The sequence below is a fragment of the Apodemus sylvaticus genome, chromosome 10 (genome assembly GCF_947179515.1).
Source record: "Apodemus sylvaticus chromosome 10, mApoSyl1.1, whole genome shotgun sequence".
Taxonomy (NCBI): domain Eukaryota; kingdom Metazoa; phylum Chordata; class Mammalia; order Rodentia; family Muridae; genus Apodemus; species Apodemus sylvaticus.
The window spans coordinates 20,401,074-20,423,642 of record NC_067481.1 but is presented as its reverse complement, the minus strand read 5'-3'; the positions used below and the strand labels follow the sequence as shown (position 1 = coordinate 20,423,642).

Below are 22,569 nucleotides of genomic sequence, written 5' to 3'. Positions count from 1 at the left end.
CTGTGTTATATTATGAATGCACTGAAATAAACAGACAGATGAAGCAGTATGCTATTTCCAGAAGCAGTGCAAGTGGAGTGAAAGCATTTCCATACGAACCTGGCTTTAAAAACGGGGCTGTCAAAAGAACAGTTAAATGTAACACAAAGTAAGAAACTGTCCGGTCACTAATGGTCGCTTTATTTTTTTTGTCTTGTTTTCAATTCACTGCTTGCAAGTAATGTATTTATTAAAGAAGACGGAGAGCATAAGTACAATCACAGTCAGGAGCAGCTGAGATTCAGAGCAGCGTGTGTGACTGACAACAGTGGGAGGGAGAGCCAATGTTAAGGAGAACAAAGGAGACTTTAGGTCATACACATTAGCAGCACTTGTACAACACCACTCAAGAGGCTGGCTGTCACCTCGGAAAGCTACTGACATGGAATCACAGTGGCACCACTCTTCCAAAACCGAATGTTAAACTGTCCTTTTACTAAATATTCTTTCCTCAACTTTTCTAAGCAGGAGCAGAGAATGGAATGTTCCAGACTATAAACTGTCAAACACACTGCTGAGTCCTTCTGACAAAAACAGACAGCAGCATAGCACACTCGTCCCCACCAGCCTCCTCAAGTAAGTCAACAGCTAATAGAGACAACCTGAGCCTCTGCTATCGTTTTAAACTACCTGGTTTTGACAGAAAAAGCTGCTGTGTGGCTTGTCACAAAAATATTCAGTATGATCTCCTACCAAAAAGGAAAAAAAAAAGGTGGTGGTGACTATGATGAAGAAATACTGAATACCTGAACAACTTGTTAAAAACCTATAAAAACAAAAAACTAAGTTTTTAAAATTGGGGTGTGTGTGTGTGTGTGTGTGTGTGTCCCTGAGGAGGTCAGAAGTGTCTGATACCCTGGAGCTGGAGTTAACAGGCAGCTATGAGCTTCTCTGAGTACTGAAAATCAGTTTGGGTCTTTGTGAGAATAACACTCATTCTTAAGCACTTAGTCATTTCTCCAGCCCACTGAATATGTTAAAAAAGAAGAAAGAAAAGAAAAGAAAAGAAAAGAAAGGAGAGAAGAGAAGAGAAGAGAAGAGAAGAGAAGAGAAGAAAGGGGGTGAGGACAGGTATAGCAGCACATACTTTTAATACAAGGAAAAAAAACACTTTTACAATAAAATGACACTTGCCAATCTCTGAACTATAAAAATTTTCATCAACAATAAACAAGGGGCTTGCAGAAAACCAGTAATATATTTACTTTATTTAGGATTGTGATTTTGTGGTTTTTCTGTATTAGAGTCCCATGGTTATTTATAATAGTAGATTGACTGACTAAAAACTTAAAAGCTCCAGCAGGTAATCATGACAAATACAGGAAATGTGCACTAAATATAGTTCTAAAAGTATTAACAATTAGAAAAAATATCTTGCAAATCAGCAACTCTTTACCATTTTTGTCACTACAATAATTACAAATTTTTATTTTTTTCTCATTCTATGGATGGTTGTGAGCCACCATGTTGTTGCTGGGATTTGAACTCAGACCTCCAGAAGAAAATTTTTATTTTTTTTAAAGTAATAAAATTAAAATATATAAGGTCAGGCATAATGGCACATGTCTACAATTCCAGAACTTAAGAAAGAAAATCCAACTTGTGTACACAATGAGTTCCAGGGCCACGGTATGAGTTAGACTTAAAAGAGGAAAAGAAAGTCAGGCCTGGTGGCTCACTCCTTCCATCCCAGCAGGTAGATCTCTGTGAGTTTGAGATCAGCCTGGTCTACATACAGAATGAATTTCAGAACATCCAGAGCAACATAATAGAGAGATATCTCAAAAAAAGAAAGAAAAAGAAAGAAAAGAAGAGAAGACAAGAGAAAAGAGAAGAGAAAAGGGGAGGGGAGGGGAGGGGAGGGGAGGAGAGGAAAGAAAAGGAAGTCATGTGCCTACAATCCCAGCACAGAGAGGGAAGAGGAAGGAGGACCGGAGATCAGAGATCCAGGGTCATCCTCTGGGTCTGAAACCAGTAATGTCTCTAAGACACTCTGTCTCAACAAACAACAAAACAGCCAGGTGTGGTGGTTCACACCTGAAATTCTAGCACTCGAGAGGTTAAAGCAGGACTGTCATGTGCTCAAAGCTGTGTTAAGTTACATACTGGCATCTAGGCCAACTGGACCCTATTCCCTCCCACCAAAAAAAGAAAATGTTAATGATATCTACATCTACATAAAGATATAATTTGAGTTTTAAATTGTTTATAGAAACAAAAATTAATCTTTTAGTCTTTTCAAACAATGTACAATTAACAAAGATTTGTGGTGGTAGCGGGCCAAATTATTTACAATTTAAATGTACATGTGAGAATTACAAGAAGGCGGCAGAGAGCAGTGGCCTTGCGGTGGCTCACGACCAGCTGTAATGGGATACCATGCCTTATTCTGGTGTGTCTGAAGACATCAACAGCGTACTCTATACGTAAAATATATAAATCTTAAAAAAAATAATTACAAGGATATTTCTAGTTTAAACTAAGAAATAAGGCAAATGATGGAGGATTTTCTTAAAGAGGATACAGAAAGACAATTTTCTATCTGATTCAGAGTTTCCAGAGTTGTTCAAAATGGCAGCTTTATGACCTTCAGCTGAACATGAAGTCCTACTAGTGTGTTCAAATGAAGCTCAACTGAAAACTTTTTTGGGGGAAGGGAGCAAGATTACCTCAACTGACTTGTACTGGCTTTCTATTTCTAAATTAAAAAGTAAATTAAAATTCTGTACTTCCAACATGTGTTCCTATTATGTCATAGTTTTTAAATGGAAGGATCTTCAAATGCAGTAAGTGTTTTATAAGTTACCACCAATACCTTGAAAACATAATACCAATGTTAAAAAAGCAAACAAAAAAAACCTCAGTAACTATTTTAGATGGTCCTCAATATTCCTATTTATAAATTACACTCGAAGTACAAAACCTTCATAGGAACTGCTCTCTGCTCCAGGTACCTATACAGCACTCCAGGAACTAGGACCACTTGGCAACAGCACCATAGTGCAGGCCAAAATACAGATAAAAATGTATTTTATTGCAACAGCTGACAAGTTTTGATACTAGAAAACAGAACCTCATATTCTCAAAGAAAACCACATCACATATCAGTGACTAGGTAGAAATTAACCCCATACTCAATTTTCTTTTAGTTGGCAACCGCATTTAATTTATATAATTTAGCCCATTTCAGCAGGACAAAAGTGGTTAGTCTCTTGAGTGCGTTGTAAGCTTTGCTGATTGTGTATTGAGACTCTAAGCAAGAACCAATGCTACCAGGTGAACCCATGCAAACAACAGATTTGTAAAAATTCCCCAAACAAAAAAACCTATAGCTCACTACAGATGACAGTGAAGACTGGAGAGGAAGCCGCACAGTGCTGCTACACCACTCAGCTCCCAGAAGCACTGTTTATTGTGCAGTCCACATAAGGTCACTGCTAGAGTCAAATTAGCAGTCTCACAGAGTTACATTTTGGAACTAGTGGAGTCCACAGATCTACACAGATATGCAACATAACAAAGCTCCAGGTACACTGTACCACTAAACCCCTAGGTAAGGAAGCTAAACATTGGCAACTAGACATTTGGAAAACTTAACACTACCCTTTTTAAAAGCCACTAAACCTGACAACTCCTAAAGTCAGGATTTTTATCAGTCAGTTACAATAAAAAAAGCAATTAATCTGGTGGAAAGCTGTACCAGTGGCAGCATTTTTTCAAGTCTATGCTGCAGGAATTTTTTCTTTTGTCTAACTTCATTATCTCATCTGATTTATCATCTTCAAACTAAGATAAAGTCATAAAAAATCATATATCCTAAATCATACTAACCGATTCTTGTAATTACAAAAAAATCTAAGATTGGGCTATAGTTTTAGATTTCATTTAGTTTTCCCAATATTTTAAATGTATAGAGGTCATAATTGTGGCTTGTATGTCAAAATCTCATAACTAACAACTTTTAAAGTTGAAACTAAAAAAGTTGTTTGTAGTAAGAAAAACTGTTATACTTTGTCCTTTTACTACAATTCAGATAATCAAGTTATCTGCAAATCCTACTGTAATTTCTTAGAAAATATTTTACTCTTGACCAAAAGGATATTTTATTAGTTGAAATAAAGGAAAATAAAACTTTACAGCAAACATTATCATTTCTGATTCTTGTCTTTTTATGAATTTTGTACTTTTGTGAATTTTGTTCTTAACATTTGCCTACTGAAGCTGAATAACTGCATCATCTCACTAACAAATCCAGACTTCAGAAGTTTGGTTAATATATAATTCATTAATATCTTTGAATCTCATTTCACATTTTGCTGATTTGTATCAAATATGCTCTATTATGAAACAAACAGCCTTAATTTCATACTCATAATAGCCCTTCATATAGGCATATTCTTGACACAAACCTGTGCAGACTCCAGTCATCAGCTGCTGCAGATTCCCCTGCTTATGTATCTAACCGACTGCCCTCTAGCTCCTGCACTGATCTGTAGACTCCCGAAGCTGTGCACCCCAGCCACTTTTGAGTTGCATGCTGTAGCAAAACAGTCAGCACCTCTCAAGATATTGCTGCAGAGAAAGATCTTAATCCAGCAGAGGCATTCTGTGTGAAAAGCTTTTTAACATTCCCGCTGAGAACAAAACAGCTCAGAGAGCCAGCCAGCCCATAACTAAGCACGTGCCTGCTGGGCACTCAGAAAGAGGACTTTGCCTCTGGAGGAGGAGGAAGAGCACCACCTATTTTGATATCAATCATGCAAATGTTCTTTTAAAACTTCAAATTTTATTTCCAAATGATTAGGTAGCAAAAATAAAGCTCTTTGTTTTCTGGGTCCCATTTTTCTTTTTTTGAGTCCTACCTTCTATTTATTTAACATCATGCATCCTAAAAGATCTTCCTACTATTATTTAAACTATCAATTCACAATTAATGTGTATGTTTATAGACTCCAGAAATAATCTTTCACCAGAAGTATAACTTACTATAACATATATATCTCTGACCACGCTTTTATTTTAGAAAGTAAAGATCCAGTCTGAGCACAGTGCCCTTTGCCATGTTAAATGGAGGCTGACATTCTCTGACAAACAAGACTTGGGCTGCTTCTACTCTCACTGAGATCACTCCGCAATGATTACACAAGCAGACTGTCTTGTCACAGTGCTTTGTTTACTAATACAACATGTCCAAGAAAAAGAAATCCTGGGCACTGTGAGGAAATAGTATCATTAGTCTCATGTCATAGGAATGATTTAAAAAATTATAATGTGGACCAACACAGAATTCAAAAGGGCCAAATGTAAATGCTTTAAAAGAAACATTCATTAAGTACATTACAAATGAAGTAGAATACAGTTTTAGGCTAATTAAACTTCCTGATACTGACAAGCCAAAGTGCTCAATAGAAACAGCGCATCTATGACACTTGGGACATGTCCTCACAGGGCATGGAACTGGGAAGCTGGAACAACTGGGGGTTTACCCTTAAAACTGATGCAAAGAAATATTTTTAAATTAAAATGGAAAACTAAATTATTTAAGTATAAACCATATATCTTGCCTACGAATTTCATTATAAAATTCTGCCTGAAGATAATCTTTGATACAGAACAAGGCACAAGCCTTGGTGGGCTTTAATTAGCAAAGTGGGCTTGGCATTTTAATCTTCCATTGACTAGAAGCCGGGACTTTCAGCACATTATCAGATATGACCTCTCCCTCTGCAGCAGTATCACATGCGCCATCACTCACTGCCATGCCTGGTCTAGCATCATGCCAGCACATTAAGACAGAAAATACTATATGCAGTGTTCACTGGACCAGAAAGACAGAAATAAGAAGGGGAGGTAGGGAGAAAGAAACCCTAGAGAAGAAATTTAAAAAAAAAAGGCAGACCGTGCAATACAAACCAGATCATGGCTGCTTAGCTAATATGGGCCAACTGCTGTGGAAGAAAAATGTCGAACACCCCAAGTTGTGTAAATTTCTGTAAACATCTAAACACACACACAAACACACACAACACCAACCTAATTAGGAACATAAATATATGTTGATCCTTTACTATGTCATAGCTTTGAAAGCAAAAGCTAAATATCTATACTTTCTCAACTGCTCTGTTATTTCACAGAAGGAAAAGAAACTAGTGTTTCTTAAAGGGAGAGGGGGGGCCTCTATCTTAAAGGATATAAAACTTAGGATTCCCTTTTTGACTTTGTATTTACTCAAGTTTTACCAGTCCCTCAATGAAATCTTTGTAAGTATATACATGTAAGCACAAATTTAAATACTGAGCATAACAGGCTTAGACACTTCAACAATGGACAGTTGTTCTAAAATAACATTATGTTTTATGTCCAAAACCTAGAACTTTTCTTTCCTTACAGAAACAGAGTTTTCTCTGTGTAGCCCTAGCTGTCCTAGAACTCACTGTGTAGACCAGGTTGACCTCAAACTCATAGATTCACCTGCCTCTGCTTCCCAAGTGCTGGGATTAAAGGCGTGAGCCACCATCACTTTTTTTAAATTAAGAGGCAGAGAAAATCTCCTTGTTCTATGGCTTGGTATCATTACTATCATAGACTAACAAGAGGGAAGATAAAGTAACTAACTTTTGACCTGAAAAACAAAAAAACAAAAACCACCAGTCATTTCTTACACTACCATGAGAGACCAGGCTCTCCATGCCTCACAGGGTCTAATAGTTTGCTACTTCGTTACTGTTTCTACTAGAACATTTCACACAGGATTATGTTGCCTGGGAATGGTATTAAAGGATCAAAATACATTTTACTCCTTTATTCAACTTACAAAAAATCTACACCCAACTTTCTATCTTTTATCAAGGTTTAATATGGGCCAAAAATGATATTTTTTCATTAAATCCTAACTTTTTCTCTATGTTTTACACTGATTTTCTAACATTATTAAATCACACCCAAAAGTCCACCTGATTACTAGGGCATGCAAGAAAATAGCTCGAACTGTACTATCAGTTGTACATAAGTTTAACTTCACTCACATCAAGTGTCACACGAGCTCTGCCTAACTAACTGGCTAAGACCCAATAAGCACGGGTCATCTTACCGATTCTATAGGCTTGTCGAGGGACGCTTGTTCAATCTCCAAGTGTCCTTCTTCATACTGATCAAAGTGATTGCCCTGGGGGAAAAAAACTGCAGTTATTTTTCAAAAGTAATTATTATCGAAGTAACTGATAGCCAACCACAAGTTATTTTTATTTTTGATATAAAACCAAAATTATACTACAAATTGACATTCTTTAAAAATCTACAAGGCCCAGTGAGATGGCTCAACATTGCAAAGGTATGTGCCACCAAGCTTAACTTGAGTTTGATTGCTAGCACACGTGGTGGAAAAAGAGAACCTATTCCAACCAAGCTGCCCTCTGACACACGTGTGCCACGAAACACACCCCCCCACACATACTGCCAAATAAATAAGTAGAAATTAGTTTCTTAAAAAACTGCCACCAGAGGAGTTCAGTGATAGATCTCGTAACCAGCGCACAAAGGTCCTAGATAAATCATGGGATATGGAAGGTATAAAGTCACCCACAAAAACAGATGAGGAGAGGAAGGATGGCTCCGAAGGTAAGTCTTGTTGCCCAAAGTTACAAGCCTGATGACCCGGTTTTATCCCCAGAACCCATGTAAAGGACTGCCTAGTAAGCCTGGCACACACCTTTGATCCCAACACTCGGGAGGCAGAGAAGAGACAGTTCTCTGATTTCAAAGCCAAAGTGAGTTAGTTCCAGGATACCCAGAGCTACCTGTTTCCAGGGGAAAGGTTGCCTAGTACACACAAGACCCCAAGTGCAACCACTAGCACGGACAGGAAAGTAACCAAAAGGAAGGAAGAAACTGTCAAAGGCAGGCAGGCAAGCAAGTAACATAAAACAAAAACTGTAAGAGTCTGTCTTAGGCTGGAGACATAGATGGCTCAATGGTTAAGAGCACTGGCTGTTCTTCTAGAGGTGTTCAGTTCCCAACACCCTCATGGCAGCTCACAAACATCTGTAATCCCAGTTCCAGGGATCCAGCATCCTCTTCTGGCCTCCTTAGGCACTAGACATGTACACAGTACATATACATATAGACAGAAAAAATATTCAAACAAACTTAATAAATACAATAAAAACTTAAAAAGAGTCTGTGTCTGGAGATGCTGCTCAGAGATTAAGTATTTGCCCAGAATGCTGGAGGTGCTACATTCAATCACAAGTCCTGAAATTAAAAAAAAAAAAAAAAAAAAAAGAGAGAGAGACTAAATCTAGAATTCTGAACCTCTTTTAACAACTGCCTAATTGTTAACTAAAACCATTATCAACCACTTGTGACACCTGTGCTTAAACTGATTCACTTGTGTCCTCCTCCTTCCTCCTCTTCTCCTCCTTCTCCTTCTTCCCTTCTTCTCTTCCTCCTCCTACTCCTCCTTCTTCAATTTTATGTGCATTAGTGTTTTGTCTACATGTATGTTCTTGGACATACAGACAGTTACTCTGTCATGCAGATGCTGGGAACTGAACCTGGTACCTGCGGAAGAGTAGCCAGTGCTCTTAACCTCTTAGCCATCTCTCCAGCCCACCCTTTTACTTTCATAAACAGTATTTCTTTCAAACAAAATTTTATGTTTCCTTATCATATGCGTGTGCTTGTGCATTGATGAATGTGCCATGCTGCATGTGTGGAGGTCAGAGGCCAACTTCTAGGAGTTGGGTCTTTATTTCACTATGTGGGTTCTAGGGATCAAACTCAGGTGATCAGGCCTGTCTGCAAGAGCCATTGTGTTGGCTTTTTCTTTGTTAAGATGTATCATTATGGGGAGAGGGCATGCTCCTCTAATTTTAGGGGCAGAGGCACTGAGTTCAAGGCCAGTCTGGATTACAGAGTGAGTTCCAGGACAGCCAAGATACACAGTGATACCCTGGGGGAAAGGGGGTGGTATTATTATTATTATTATTTTAATTATGTGTGTGTGAGTATAGGTGCCCAAGGAGGCCAGGGGTACTTAATCTTCTTAGAGTTGTGAGCTGCCTGATGTGGCTGTGGGAACTGAACTCTGTTGAGTGTTCTGCAAGAGCAGAGCACACTCTTAACCATGGAGCCGTCTCTCTAGTCCTACTTCATTTGTCTTTACCCTGTAGAAAGTCATATTTAGATATGGTGGAATATACCTGTAATTCTGGGAGGCAGAGAGAAGGACTGATAATTCCACCCCATCATCCTTGACTGGGTTACACAGTAAAACACTTTTCAAAAGGCAAGACAATGCCGGGCGGTGGTGGCACAAGCCTTTAATCCCAGCACTCGGGAGGCAGAGGCAGGCAGATTTCTGAGTTTGAGGCCAGCCTGGTCTACAGAGTGAGTTCTAGGACAGCCAGAGCTACACAGAGAAACCCTGTCTCGGAAAAAGAAAAAAAAAAAAGAAAAGAAAGAAAGAAAGAAAGAAAGAAAGGAAGGAAGGAAGGAAGGAAGGAAGGAAGGAAGGAAGGAAGGAAGGAAGGAATGTTCTGTCATGGTTCTAAGGAAATTAAACCCAGAGCCTTTTAAATTCTAAGCAAGACACACCCCTAAAAACACTAATAAGGGCTGTCTTGATGGTTCAGAACAGTATTCTCAACATGTGGGTCACAACCCTTTTTTTTGGAGGGGGGTCAAATGACTTTTTCACAGGGGTGAAGTCACCTAAGACCTTTGGAAAACATATTTATATCATAACTTATAACAGCAAAATTACAGTTATGAAGTAACAACAAAAATAATTGTATGGTTGGAGGGTCCCCACAACATGAGGAACTGTATTAAAGGGTCACAGCATTAGGAAGGTTGAAAACCGCTGGCTTATAAAGCAAAAGCACTTGGTGCACAACACTGATAGCCTGACTTCATTTCCAGGAACATACAGTGAAATGAGAACCACCTGACAAAAAGTTGTCACCCTAACTTCTGAGTACCCACTGGGGCACATGTGTCCTCACACAATAAACAAATGAAAATCAGTAATGAAAATGTTGCTTATAAGCAAAGGTAGAAGATTCAAGTAGGTTTGTTTTGTTTTTGTTTTATGAGACAGGGTCTCTCTATTTAGGCTACTGAGCTAACCAGTTGCAGCTCAGTAGACCAGGTTGGCCTCCAACTCCCAGAGCTGCCTCTGCCTCTGCCTTCTGAGTAGAGAGTTGAGCCAATACCGAGCTCCCTCAATGTAGTTTTTATTACTAAATTAAAGCTTTAGCAATTTATTTTTAGTTCATTTTATTTATTTGTGTGTGCGCTTGCAGGAGCACTCACTCCAAGGTATGACAAGGAGCAAAATACCCACGGTCCTCATGTGAGGACCATGTCGGAGGATCGCTGGGAAGCTGGGTCTTTCTTTCCACTCCCTGTAGGTTCTGGCAATCAAAGCCAGGCCGTCAAGCTTCCCAGCAAGTGCAATGCACTGGCTAAACCATGTTGCTGGCCCAGATTCTAAGTTTCTGATGAATGATCGTATCAATCATTAACAAAGCCGTAAACATCTGACTTTCTCCATCTGGATGAGGTCTATGCCAAGTCTGAAGTGATTTTATCTTTGACACATCCCTCAGTCTACCTTTGACATGACTCTGGCTAGTAAATATATTTACATAGATGTCTCTGTCTTTCTCTGCTCTCACCAACTAATATTTCTTGTTTGTTTGTTTGCTTCTTGAGAGAAGGCCTCCTATAGCCCACACTGTCCTTGCACTCACTCTAAGGAGCTGAGGGTGACGCTGAACTTCTGACCTTCCTGTACCCATGTTTCTTTCAAGAGCTGGGGCCACTGACAAAGGCTGTCACACCCAGCTTTGCCTTTCCTACTCCATTTAGCAACACTGCTTAGAAACTGTCTAATACCTAACATAGTAGCTGTAGCACTACCTCATAATTCAAATAACATAATGATCTATAATTTGAACTTTTTAAATTACTATTACATTTATTGGTATGTATATGTGTGTAAGAGGACAACTTGCGTGAGTCAGTTTTCTCTATGCGCATCCTGTAGATCTAACTTGGGTTGTGAGGCTGGTGGCAAGCATCTTTACCCACAGAACTATTTGCTGACCCTAATTTAGACTTCCTAAATCTAAACCATATAATGATATCAGGGGTAGAGACACAGATCAGTTGAAAGCAATGTTTGCCAAATATGCACAAAGCTCTGGCTCAATCTCCAACACCACACAGAATAAGTGTGGTGGGAGACACCAGTAATCTTAGATCTTAGCGCTTGGGAGTCAGAGGCAGGAGTATCGAAAATTCAAAATCATCCTTTGCTACACAGCAAGTTCAAGGCCAGTCAGGGTTAGAGACTGTCTCAAGAAGGAAAAAATATATATAATGATTTTGATTCTGCTTTCCATAGACAAAAAAGGAAGGGGGGGGGGAGAAAAAGCAGGAGAGAAAGCAAGTTTGATTTTCATAACCCATGAGCTAACAGAGAACGGCCTACCCCAGTAGTCCTCTGACCTCCGTAAGCACACATGGCACTCAAAGCCCACATTCATCCATACTAAAACAATTTTCTTTTTTAAAAAGTCTTTTTTTTTTAAAGCCAGTATCATTACATAGACCAGGCTGGCCTTGAACCCCAAAAGATCCACCTGCCTCTGCTTCCTGAGTGTTAGGATTAAATACACGTACCGCCACAGCTGGCTAAAACCTCAAATTTTAAAAAAGTGGCACAAAACAGAATCACACAAGGCAACTTCATATTTAAGCTATGAACAAACCTGGTCCCCTCCTTTGTCACCAAATAAGTAAGGCTTTACTGATTGTCTCTTCTTTACACATTCTAAGTAAATACATTTTACTACTAAGACAGTGAGGAAGAATGTCTCAAAAAGAAGAAAACAGGGCTGGAGAGATGGCTCAGCGGTTAAGAGCACTGACTGCTCTTCCAAAGTTCCTGAGTTCAATTCCCAGCACCCACATGGTGGCTCACAATGATCTGTAATGGGATCTGATGCCCTCTTCTGGTGTGTCTGAAGACAGCATCAGTGTACTCACATAAAATAAATAAATAAACCTTTAAAAAATTAAAATAAAAATTAAAAAAACTAAGCCAAACAACGGTGGGCTATACAAACTGTTTCTGGGGAAAAAGAAAGAAAAATAAAAAAAGAAAGAAAGAAAGTGAGAGAAAGAGAAAAAGAAAAACGAAACTAGACATTCTGGATATTAATGGCATTGTTATTAAAGTATAAAGAGTATTAGAGTATAAAGTCTATTGCAATTTAAAAAGCAAACAGAAGCCAGGAAGTGGCACATGCCTTTACTTCCATCATTCCAGAGGCAGAAGTAGGGAGATCTCTGAGTTTGAGGCCACCATAGTCTACAGAGCACGTTCCAGGACAGCCAGGACTACACAGAGAGGTCTTGTCTCAGAAAACCAAAATAAACAAACAACAGCAACAATAATAAGTCATTTAAAAAAAAAAAAGGCCAAGTGTGTTGCTTTTAATTCCAGCACCTGGAAGGCCCCAGACAGATCTCTGGAAACTTTAGGTCAGCCTGGTCTACAAAACAAGTTGCAGAACAACTGGGGCTATACATTGAGACCCTGTCTCCAATCTCCAAACAAACAAACAAACCATCAGAACCAAACAAAACTAGTAAAATACGGTATACTGTATTTTTTCGTTTTTCTGTGTGTGTGTGTGTGTGTGTGTGTGTGTGTGTATGTTGAAGACAGTGTTTCTCTGTATAACCCTGGCTGTCCTGGAACTTGCTCTATAGACCAGGCTGGCCTCAAACTAAAAGATCCACTCGCCTGCCTACCAAATGCGAATGCTGAAACTAAAGGTGTGCGCCACTGTTTTTTTATCGTGAGCATATTGAACCTTCTACTCTAATACAATATGCAATGAGCATATTTGGTTACAGTTCCACAATCAAACGGTCAATTTGCTTTTTATCAGAGGAAAAATCAACACCACACCTACTGGCATTCGCTGTAATCTCAATGACCTCTTTCAGTATCTGTACAGTCATTTATAATTCCTTTGGTGACCCCTATAAGTCTCTGTCACTTAATTCTAAATGGCAATGCTGGCACAGTAAGGGCAGTAGGGCAGACACACAAGCAAAAGTGCCTCAGTGTTTCCAGGAAGAAACTGTAGCAGAACTCAAGAAACAGAAATATACCTCAGGCTAGAATCAATTTTCATTAGTAATATTAGAATTGATTAAATCACAAGAAAAAGACAAAAACCAAGCCGGGTGGTGGTGGCGCACGCCTGTAATCCCAGCACTCGGGAGGCAGAGGCAGGCGGATTTCTGAGTTCGAGGCCAGCCTGGTCTACAGAGTGAGTTCCAGGACAGCCAGGGCTACACAGAGAAACCCTGTCTGGGGGGGGGGAGGGGGGGGAAGACAAAAACCTCTATATACACCAGATCCACAATTCAAGACACTACAAGTCTCATGTGGCATAGGAATGTGTAACCCCACATTCCTAAGGCAGAGGCAAGGGACAGCTGCAAGTTCAAGGTCAGCCAGGGCTACAAGTCCTTACTAGTCTTAAAAAACCAAGGAAATCAAATAAGATTTCATTAATTACCGTGCGTGGTAGAGAGAACTAAACTCTAACAAATTGACTTCTGACCTACACACACACACACACACACACACACACACACACACGCCCTAAACACATGCACTTATATAATCAGTTTATCCAAAGTAGAGAAACCAGGATCTATTTGGATTTAAAAAAAAAAGGGGGGGGAGGATATTTGTGACCAGTCAGTAATCTTACACAAAAAAATTTTTTAATAAAAATTATTCTTATGAGGCCTGCCACATACCTTTAATTTCACCACTTGAGGCAGAGGAAGGCAGGCACATTTCTATTGAGTTTCAGTCCAGCCAAGGCTACAAAGTGAAACCCTGTCTCTAAAAAAACTCAAAAATAAATGATTCTAATCTTTAAGAAATATGACTAGGGGGTCCTGAGTTTAATTCCCAGCAACCACATAATGGCTCACAACCATCAGTAATGGTGATCCAATGCCGCCTCATGGTGTGTCTGAAGACAGAGACAGTGCACTCACATACATAAAATAAATAAAATCTTATGAGCCAAATATGGCATCTCCTGCTACAATCCCAGCACTTGAGGAGATGCCAAGAGTCTCAAGCAAGGGTAGACTACAAAGTAAGGCCCCAAACTTAATAAAAAAAAAAAAAAAGGTATTTTATTTTCACCTTCCTATCTATTGCTGTAACCTTTTTTTCATTAAAAATCTAATGCACATAACAAGAACCATTAGTCTTCTTGGATACAAATACTAAAGAATACTTGATCACTAGTATTTAGCCACATCACCATTAAAAGTTGCACAACCACAAAATGCTAAGCTTAACAGCACTTTACAGCTGCATATCATGTATAGCTAAAATTTTAATGAATCTTAAATCCAAAATGTTATCTTATTGTAAATTAAATTATATATTTTTCATTAATTTATGTAAAACTTGGATCTGTGAACAAATGTCTTATTTTGTAAATGCAGAAAGAGGTGATGTCTCACTCAGAAAGTAAGGTCATGCTGGGCAGTGGTGGTGCAAGCCTTTAGTCCCTGCACTTGGGAGGCAGAGGCAGGCGGATTTCTGAGTTCGAAGCCAGACTGGACCTCACTACAGAGTGAGTTCCAGGACAGCCAGGGCTACACAGAGAAACCCTGTTTCAAAAAACCAAAAAACCAAAAAAAAAAAAAAGAAAAAAAAGAAAAAGAAGGTGAGGTCATTAAAGGTTGTTCTATTAGACAAACACATATCAGTCTAGATCACCAAGGCTTCCAAAGATAAAATGCCACTGTGAAAAGCTACAGTTGTGCAGCACTTGCCTCAGTTCCCAACACTGCCCACCTAAAACCAAGGATTGTAGTGCGGGCCTGCAATCCCAGTCATTTGGAGGCTGAGGCAGGAGGACTGCAAATTCAAACAGGACCCGCTGAGACAACAGAACAATTAAAGGCTAGCCTAGGTAAGACCCGGTCTGAAAATAAAAAATAAAGAGGGTTGGGGGTAGTGGCGCATGCTGGCCATCTGTAATCCCAGCACTCTGGCAGCATAGGCAGAATTAGTTCAAGGCCATCCTGGGCTACAGTGTATTTGAGGCCAGTTTTTGCTACTTGAGATCCAGGCCCTGATCCTGGGGGGTGGGAAACACAGTCAATGGAAGAGAGCAGAGGGGAAAATGTCTAAAACTGAAACATAACAATGTATCCTTTATGATAAGTGAAACTTGGTCAGAAGCCTGTGCATAAGCCCTTGAAAAACAAGATACAGATCTGGAAAACAGAACAGAGAAAAATTGTAATTGTATTGCCTGTCAAAAAGGCCACTTATTTGTGTGGCCTAGAAATCTACCCTTCATAATTCATGATTCAATTATACTTGTATAAAATATAAAATCCGGGCTAGAGATACAGCTCAGCTGGTAGTGTTAGTCTTGCTCAAACAAGGCCCAGGGTTCAATCTGAACAAGGGGCCACAGTGGCACGTGCCTATAATCCCAGCATTTGACAGGTAGAAGAATTAGACGTTCAATACTACTCAGCTAGTGAGTCTGAAGCCACGATAAATAAACAAACAAACAACAGATATGACTGCTAGTGAGTCAAAAAAACAAAAAACAAAAACAAACAAACAAACAAACAAACAAAAACCACCAGGCAGCAAGATAGTTGAGCAGGTAAAGGCACTGGCCAGGCAAGCTAGACTCCCTGAGTTCAACCCCAAAGTTCTCAGAAAGGTGGAAGATCACTAACTATAAAGTCCGGACCTGACCTTACCTTCACACATGCACTGTAGCAAGCATGCGCTACATTTAAATTCAGTAATCTAAACTTGAAAACATACAGATATATTACTCAAAGAGCATCTTCCAGTTTCATTCCCTAGTCAATGGCTGGCTCTAAACCAAAGGACAGTTCTGACAGTTGATCAGTATTTTCTTTTTCTTTAATTAAACCATCTAGAGATAAATATATTAACTATTCCCATTTTATTATTTTTTGTTACTATTATTACTACCATGATGCTAAGGATCAAATCCTTCACATATTAGGGGACTACTCTACCACTGAACATATTATAGCTTCAGCCCTTAAATAATTTTTTTAAAGATTTATTTATTTATTATATGTAAGTACACTGTAGCTATCTTCAAACAACCCCAGAAGAGGGCATCAGATCTCATTACAGATGGTTGTGAACCACCATGTGGTTGCTGGGATTTGAACTCAGGATCTTTAGAAGAGCAGTCAGTGCTCTTAACCACTGAGCCATCTCTCCAGCCCATCTTAAATATTTTTAAAGGCATGTTTTTTAGAAACGATAACACAATAATTTATAAAAGGGACTGGGAACGTAACTAGTAGTTGAGAACCTGCCACACACCTACCTACACACAAACAGAAATTAATACATAAGTAAATAGAACATAATTCAAAATATAGTAATTCCACTTCTGAATTGGTGATTTAACTCAGTGGGTTAAGAGTGCTAGATAGTGTCATCTGCAAACTCCTGGTTATGAAAGACCACACCTGCAATCAGACCTTGGAGGCTGAGGAAGGGAATCAGACATTCAAAGTCATCGCTGGCTATATTGCAGACTTGAGGCTAGTGCTAGCTAGTATGGAATATATTAAGACATGCTTTCAAAACAATTTTTCCATTTCCAATGCCCTTTATGCAAAATACTAGGGCATTCAGAATTTTAAGTGGGTTATGTCAGAGCAAGTGCAGAAAATGCAATTAAAATGCACGCACTAACATCAAAGAGCTCAAAGGATCTATTTTTGGTTTTAAAAACTTTTTATTATATTTACTTCATGGGGGCTGCCAGAGGCCAACTCTGGGGAACTGATTTGGTTTTTTCCTTCCACCTTGTGGATCCCCAGGAGCTAACTCAGGTCAGATTTGATGGCAAACTCCCTAAGCTACCTCTAAGGATGTTACTTTTATTATTTTTTTTTAATTTTTTATTATTGTGTATATTATGTGAGGGACATACACATTGGGGTCAGAAGACAACTTTTTGGAGTTGGATCTTTTCTTCTACCTTCCAGGGATCAAACTGAGGTTCTCAGGCTTGTGGGCCAAAGGCTTTTTACCCACTGAGCCATTTCATTAGCGTATAAATCAGATTTTATATTACCTCAACTAAAGCATCAAAGAGTTTCCCTGCTTAGTTTCCAAAAGACAACACTCACATCCTAATGGCCATTTTTCAATATCTTCATTCAAAATCCCATTTGAGCCTGCTGAAATAGTTGAGGGTCATTTTTCCTCAAAACTGTCTGTTTTTAATTTTATTAGGTCACCTTGAAATTCTCTGAAAAGCATTCCAAGGTTTTCATCATCAGTATCTCTCCTAAATAATTTTAAATTAATAAAAATTAGTAAAAAAGCTTACATACTTTATATGTGCTTCATAGGGCTTGCTATAGGAAAAAAGAAAAAACAGAAAGAAAAAGGAAGGAAGAAGAAAGGGAAAGAGAGAAAGACAGACAGCCTTCCTTCTCAGGATCAAACGTCCAAACTGAAACTCCAAACCCTCAAACTTGGGTGGACCTGAGGTAAATCCTTAAAACACCTTGGGATGCTGTGTCGCGCTGCAGCTTACATACACAGCAGACACATGACCACAAGGCTTTTAACTCCCAAATCCCTTACTGCTGCAAAACTTCTCATAGCATTTACACATAAGATTATTAAAAATAGTGTTGATTTTAAACCAGTTGAAATTGCTTTGTCTATTTATCAACCCAATCATCTTCAAGAATTCAAACCCTTCTAATTGCCTTGAGTAAGCTCAAAGGAATATAAAAACTTGAGTTCTGAGCCTCATCCCTTGACCTAAATTGCTGTTGCCAGGAGATGCGGTAGTAATGCAGTGATTTTCAACAGAGGATGTATTTTATCTAGAAATGGCCAAAGGCTACTAAATCCTTTATTGTCTCCAACTATTTCTGCAGTAACAATTTCAAAGACTAAAAGCCGAATTATTCTAATTCCGCCTTTGTTGTTTTTTGTTTTTGTTGCTGTTGTTTGTTTTTTTTTTCTTTAATGCCCGCCATCCCAAGGACATCCCAGATCAACATTTGCAAATGAAGAAAATAATCAAGGTTTAGGGACATGTTATCTCCGGCTAGGAAAGGCCACGATTATGCTTCTTTATAAATCTCGGTAGGTCTCGAAGTTAAGTTTACACCAGTCCACAGACCTAGACCTTACAGTTTCCCAACCCAATTAACAGCCAGTAAACAACAGCAGTTATTTATGCACAGAGAAAGCTCAATGGCTCGCCTCAACAAAAAGGCGTCTTTGATAAGTATGGGTACCCTTTTCCAGGGTGAAGACTAGGCTAGACTGGCGATAAAGGGTTTGTTCATCACAATGAGAAAACGGAGAGAAGATTCCCAGGATGATCGGGACGAGCAAAATCCAAGGGTTCCATAGCCCTGGCCAGAAAACCGCTGGCCCAAGCCCTCCCAACCTAGCCCTCTCCCCTGGGGGCCAGCCCTGCGCCTGCACAGGCCCCGAGACAACCAAAGCGCAGCCCCCACAAAGCGCCAGGCTGGGGAGCGGAAAGCCAGAGGCAACTAGGAGGAACCCCGAGTTTAAGAGGCGACGTGAATAGGGATGAAGCCGGAGACGCGGCCTCATCTCAGCCCGGGAGGCCCCTAGAGAAATGGGAGGCAGAAAAGAGAACCGGCTTGCAAGGCGGAGCGCAGAGCAGAAGGAAAGAGAGCGGGGAGAACCGGAGGGAGGCGGCCCCGGGCTCGCTGCGAGGTCTCCGGGGGTGGGGGGGTCCTCGGCGACGCCCGTGTTTACCTGAAAGTCTCTGTCCTCGTTGAAGCGGGAGAAGCGGTCCGCCATTTTGCCGCCTTCACTCCTCCTAAGGACGACGCTCTCCGGTTCGCTCCTTCCCTCCCGCGACACCCGCCCCCTCCCTGTTTCCACGCCTCCTCCCACGCCCACCGGGCGCGCGCAGCTGGCAGTGGGGGGGGGGGGATGAGGATGTTGGAGCGGGGGTGATGGGAAGGAGGGAACAAGAATGCGTGCGACGGGAATCCCGAAGGCGCAGGCGCCTTGCAGGCCTGGAAGCGGAACCTTCCCCTCACCGCTCGGTTTCAGGCCCGGCCCCGAGCGACCCCAACGGGCCGCGCATGCGCCCTTGTGCTGGAGCACTGCAAGCGCTTCCGGAGGGAAATATCTGCAGGGCAGGGCATGTGTGGAGCTGGGGAGTGTCCACTTGCTCCCTTAACAGTGTTTAGAAGTCTTTCTTTCTTATGCTCTTATTTACGGTCAAGCCCATCCTGTACTTGTAATAATATACAGTATAATACTATACAGTAGCGTGAGATGTGACTTTACAACGAGAGTACTTTTAAGTGGCTTTTTTGTTTCTTTTTGTTTTGTTGACAGGGTTTCCTGTAGCTCTCTGTGTAGTAGAGGATCGCCTCCGAAGTCCAAGGAGGGTATTTTAAAAATTGAAACATAATAGCATTACTTATGAGGTAGCAAAAAAGAAAAGAAAAGAAAAAAAAATCTCTTTTCTCAAAAGGCTTCCATTTCAGGCAGGAAGTCAGATGACCAATAAAATGACCTAATAGTTGTAACTGTAACTATTAACGAGTGTCTAAACCTAGGTATAGCCCTGCTTGAGGCTGAGGGACGATTAAGTCAAGCTTATCCTTGGCTACATAGGGAGTTCAAAGCTAGCCTGGGCTAAATAAGACCTTGCTTCAAACAACAAAATTAAGTGAAACTACAAGAGGGGGAAAACTAATGAAAAGAACGACCTATCTTAATGCTACCAATAAATCGAGGCATAACAAAGGATCCACACCCTTGGAGAAGAGAGAACCTTAAACACGTGGCTACCAAGAGCTTGACATTTTTTCTTACTGTTTTCCTCCTCACCCCCACCCCCATAAATATGTTAACGTTTGGAGTCGTTGGATCCCCTGAAACCAGAGTTACTGACAATGAAGAACCACCATGTCCGTGCTAGAAACAATTCCAGGGGCTCTGCATGTGAACAAGTGCTTTTAACTGCTTAGCCATCTCTCCAGATCTTATTTCTTTAATGTTTTCTCAGGGCGGTGGGGCGGGCAGGCGGGCGGGGCTTGTTTAACTTGTGAGACTGCTTTGCCTGCATGAATGTGTGTGTACATGTATCAGATCTAAACAACTGAGCCGTCACTCTAGCGCCCTCCACCTTATTTTAAGATGAGGTCTCTGGAGCTCTCCCTAGTCAGCAAGCCTCAGGGATTAGCACCTGGCACCAGAGAAGGTGAAGGTGTGGACAGAGCTAAAAGTCCAAGGGACTAGTCACAAGGCAGTCGAGACAGCAGTCGGATCCTAAATCATTTTCTTCACTCAGGTAGCAGCTGGAGGTTTTCTCTAGAAATGCTCACCAAGCAGATCATGGATTTTAAAGGCGCCGGCTCTAATCAAGAAGAAGATAATTTACTGAAATGAGAGGATCTGTGGAAAACCAACTGTCTTAGTCACTGTTTTAGTGTTGTGAAGAGACACCATAACTAAGGCAACTCTTAGAAAGCATTTAATTGGGGGCTTACAATTGCGGAGGTTTAGTCTGTTATCATGGCAGGAAGCATGACAGAGTGCAGGTGGTGGGCACGGGAGCAGTATCTGAGAACCCACGCAGGCTGGAGTCAGTATCCTGACTCACGGCAGGAGGCGGGAGATGGGGGTAAGACTGGACCTGACCTGGGCTTTTGAAACCTCAACACCACCTCCAGTGACACACTCCCTCTGACAAGACCACACCTCCTAATCCTTCTAATCCTTTCAACCAGCTCAGCTCCCTGGTAGCCAAGCATTCAAATATATGAGGCTATGGGGACCATTCTTTTTTTTTTTTTTTTTTTTTTTTTTTTTTTTTTGGTATAGAATAGAGTTTATTCAGGGCAAAGGATGGAAATTAATGGTGTAGTGGAGGGAGAGAAAGGCAGAGAGAGAGAGAAAGAGAGAGAGAGAGTAGAGAAGTGGAGGAGTGGAGGCTGGCCATGACCACGTGGAGGCGGGGAGGGGAGGAGAGCCCAAGGGGCAGAGAGGGGAGAGTGCCAAGAGGCGAGGGCGATGAGAAAGCTATGGGGACCATTCTTATTCAAACCACCACACCGGTATTCTAGTCAGAGTCAGATTTTCCCTGCAAACCATCATAGGTGCCCTCAGTGGGAAGCTGGCTTACAGAAGCAAGGTCTTCCTTATCCACAAAGGGATGGAAGGAGTATTACCCCAACACAAAATCACAGTTCTGACCAAATACCCCATAGGAAAGGTTGCCATTCTGGTAGCCCCATTCACAAAGAATATTTGAAGATTAAGACAGAAATATTAGAGGATGCAAAGAAGGCTTAGCAGTTAAGAGCGCTTTCTGTTCTTGCAGAAGACCGAGGTTTGATTCCCAGCACTCACATAGCCTGTGATTCTGGTTCCGGGAAATCTGACGCCCTCTTCTGGCCTCTATAGGGACTGCAGGCATGTTGTACATACTGTGTGACACTTTTCCTCAGGAGACATGAATAAGCATCTTACTCCAGATAAGGAGCCAAGAACAGACCAAAGTACAGGTACCTCCCAAGTCTAACTTGGTGAATACATGAGATTTTTTTTTTATTGCGGTTAGTTACTGGAGTATGGGTAAGGGGTAACTGTACACAGCTGCAATACTGAAAGCAAGCCTATCCCAGTAAGGCTGACAGGTCACAAAAGCTGGGTACCTGGAGCACACTGCATAATATGCAGGCAGCTCGGCCAGTCCCAGCCTCATTTACGTGGTTGCCTTGCCTGGACTCTTCCAGCTATCTGAAGAGGTATCTGGTCCAGTCTTAGCATGCTCAGCAGTTCTGACTGCTTATATATGCTTGTAGGAAGAGAGGTGAACCCATCCATTTCAGGGACTTCCTGAAGCTTATCAGCGGTTCACAACATGAGCTGTTGGAGCTTCCCTGAAGGGTTGAAGGCTTTCAGAGGAAATTGCTATTCAAAAGTATATAGAAGCTGGGCAGTGGTGACGAACGCCTGTAATCCCAGCACTCTGGGAGGCAGAGGCAGGCAGATTTCTGAGTTCGAGGCCAGCCTGGTCTACAGAGTGAGTTCTAGGACAGTCAGGGCTACACAGAAAAACTCTGTCTCGAAAAAAAACCAAAAAAAAAAAAAAAAAAAAGAGGAAAAGTACATAGAGACGCACACAGGCAAGCCGTCATGACATAAAATATTTATATGAGTACATTAGCTGTCTCCACATACACCAGAAGAGGGTATCAGAGGGTATCAGATCCTATTATAGACGATTGTGAGTCACTATGTGATTGCTGGGAATTGAACTCAGGACTTCTGGAAGAACACTCAGTGCTTGTAACTGCTGAGCTATTTCTCCAGCCCTCCTGACATAAAATAAAATAAATGAATCTTTAAAAAAAGAGAGAGAGAGAAAG

The 22,569-nt window shown here is 40.8% G+C and overlaps 1 protein-coding gene across 1 annotated transcript in view; it reads right to left on the bottom strand.

Annotated features, from left to right (window-relative positions):
- The window catches only part of Gpatch8 (G-patch domain containing 8), a 69,594-nt gene extending 50,365 nt beyond the window's left edge, over window positions 1-19,229 (bottom strand). Inside the window, exons 1-2 of the mRNA XM_052196340.1 lie at window positions 18,932-19,229; window positions 7,130-7,204 (exon numbers count right to left, since the gene is read on the bottom strand). Coding sequence (XP_052052300.1) covers window positions 7,130-7,204; window positions 18,932-18,976 — 120 coding nt within the window. The 5' untranslated portion in view covers window positions 18,977-19,229. The remainder of the gene's footprint in view (window positions 1-7,129; window positions 7,205-18,931) is intronic.
- Window positions 19,230-22,569: the final 3,340 nt, after the last annotated feature.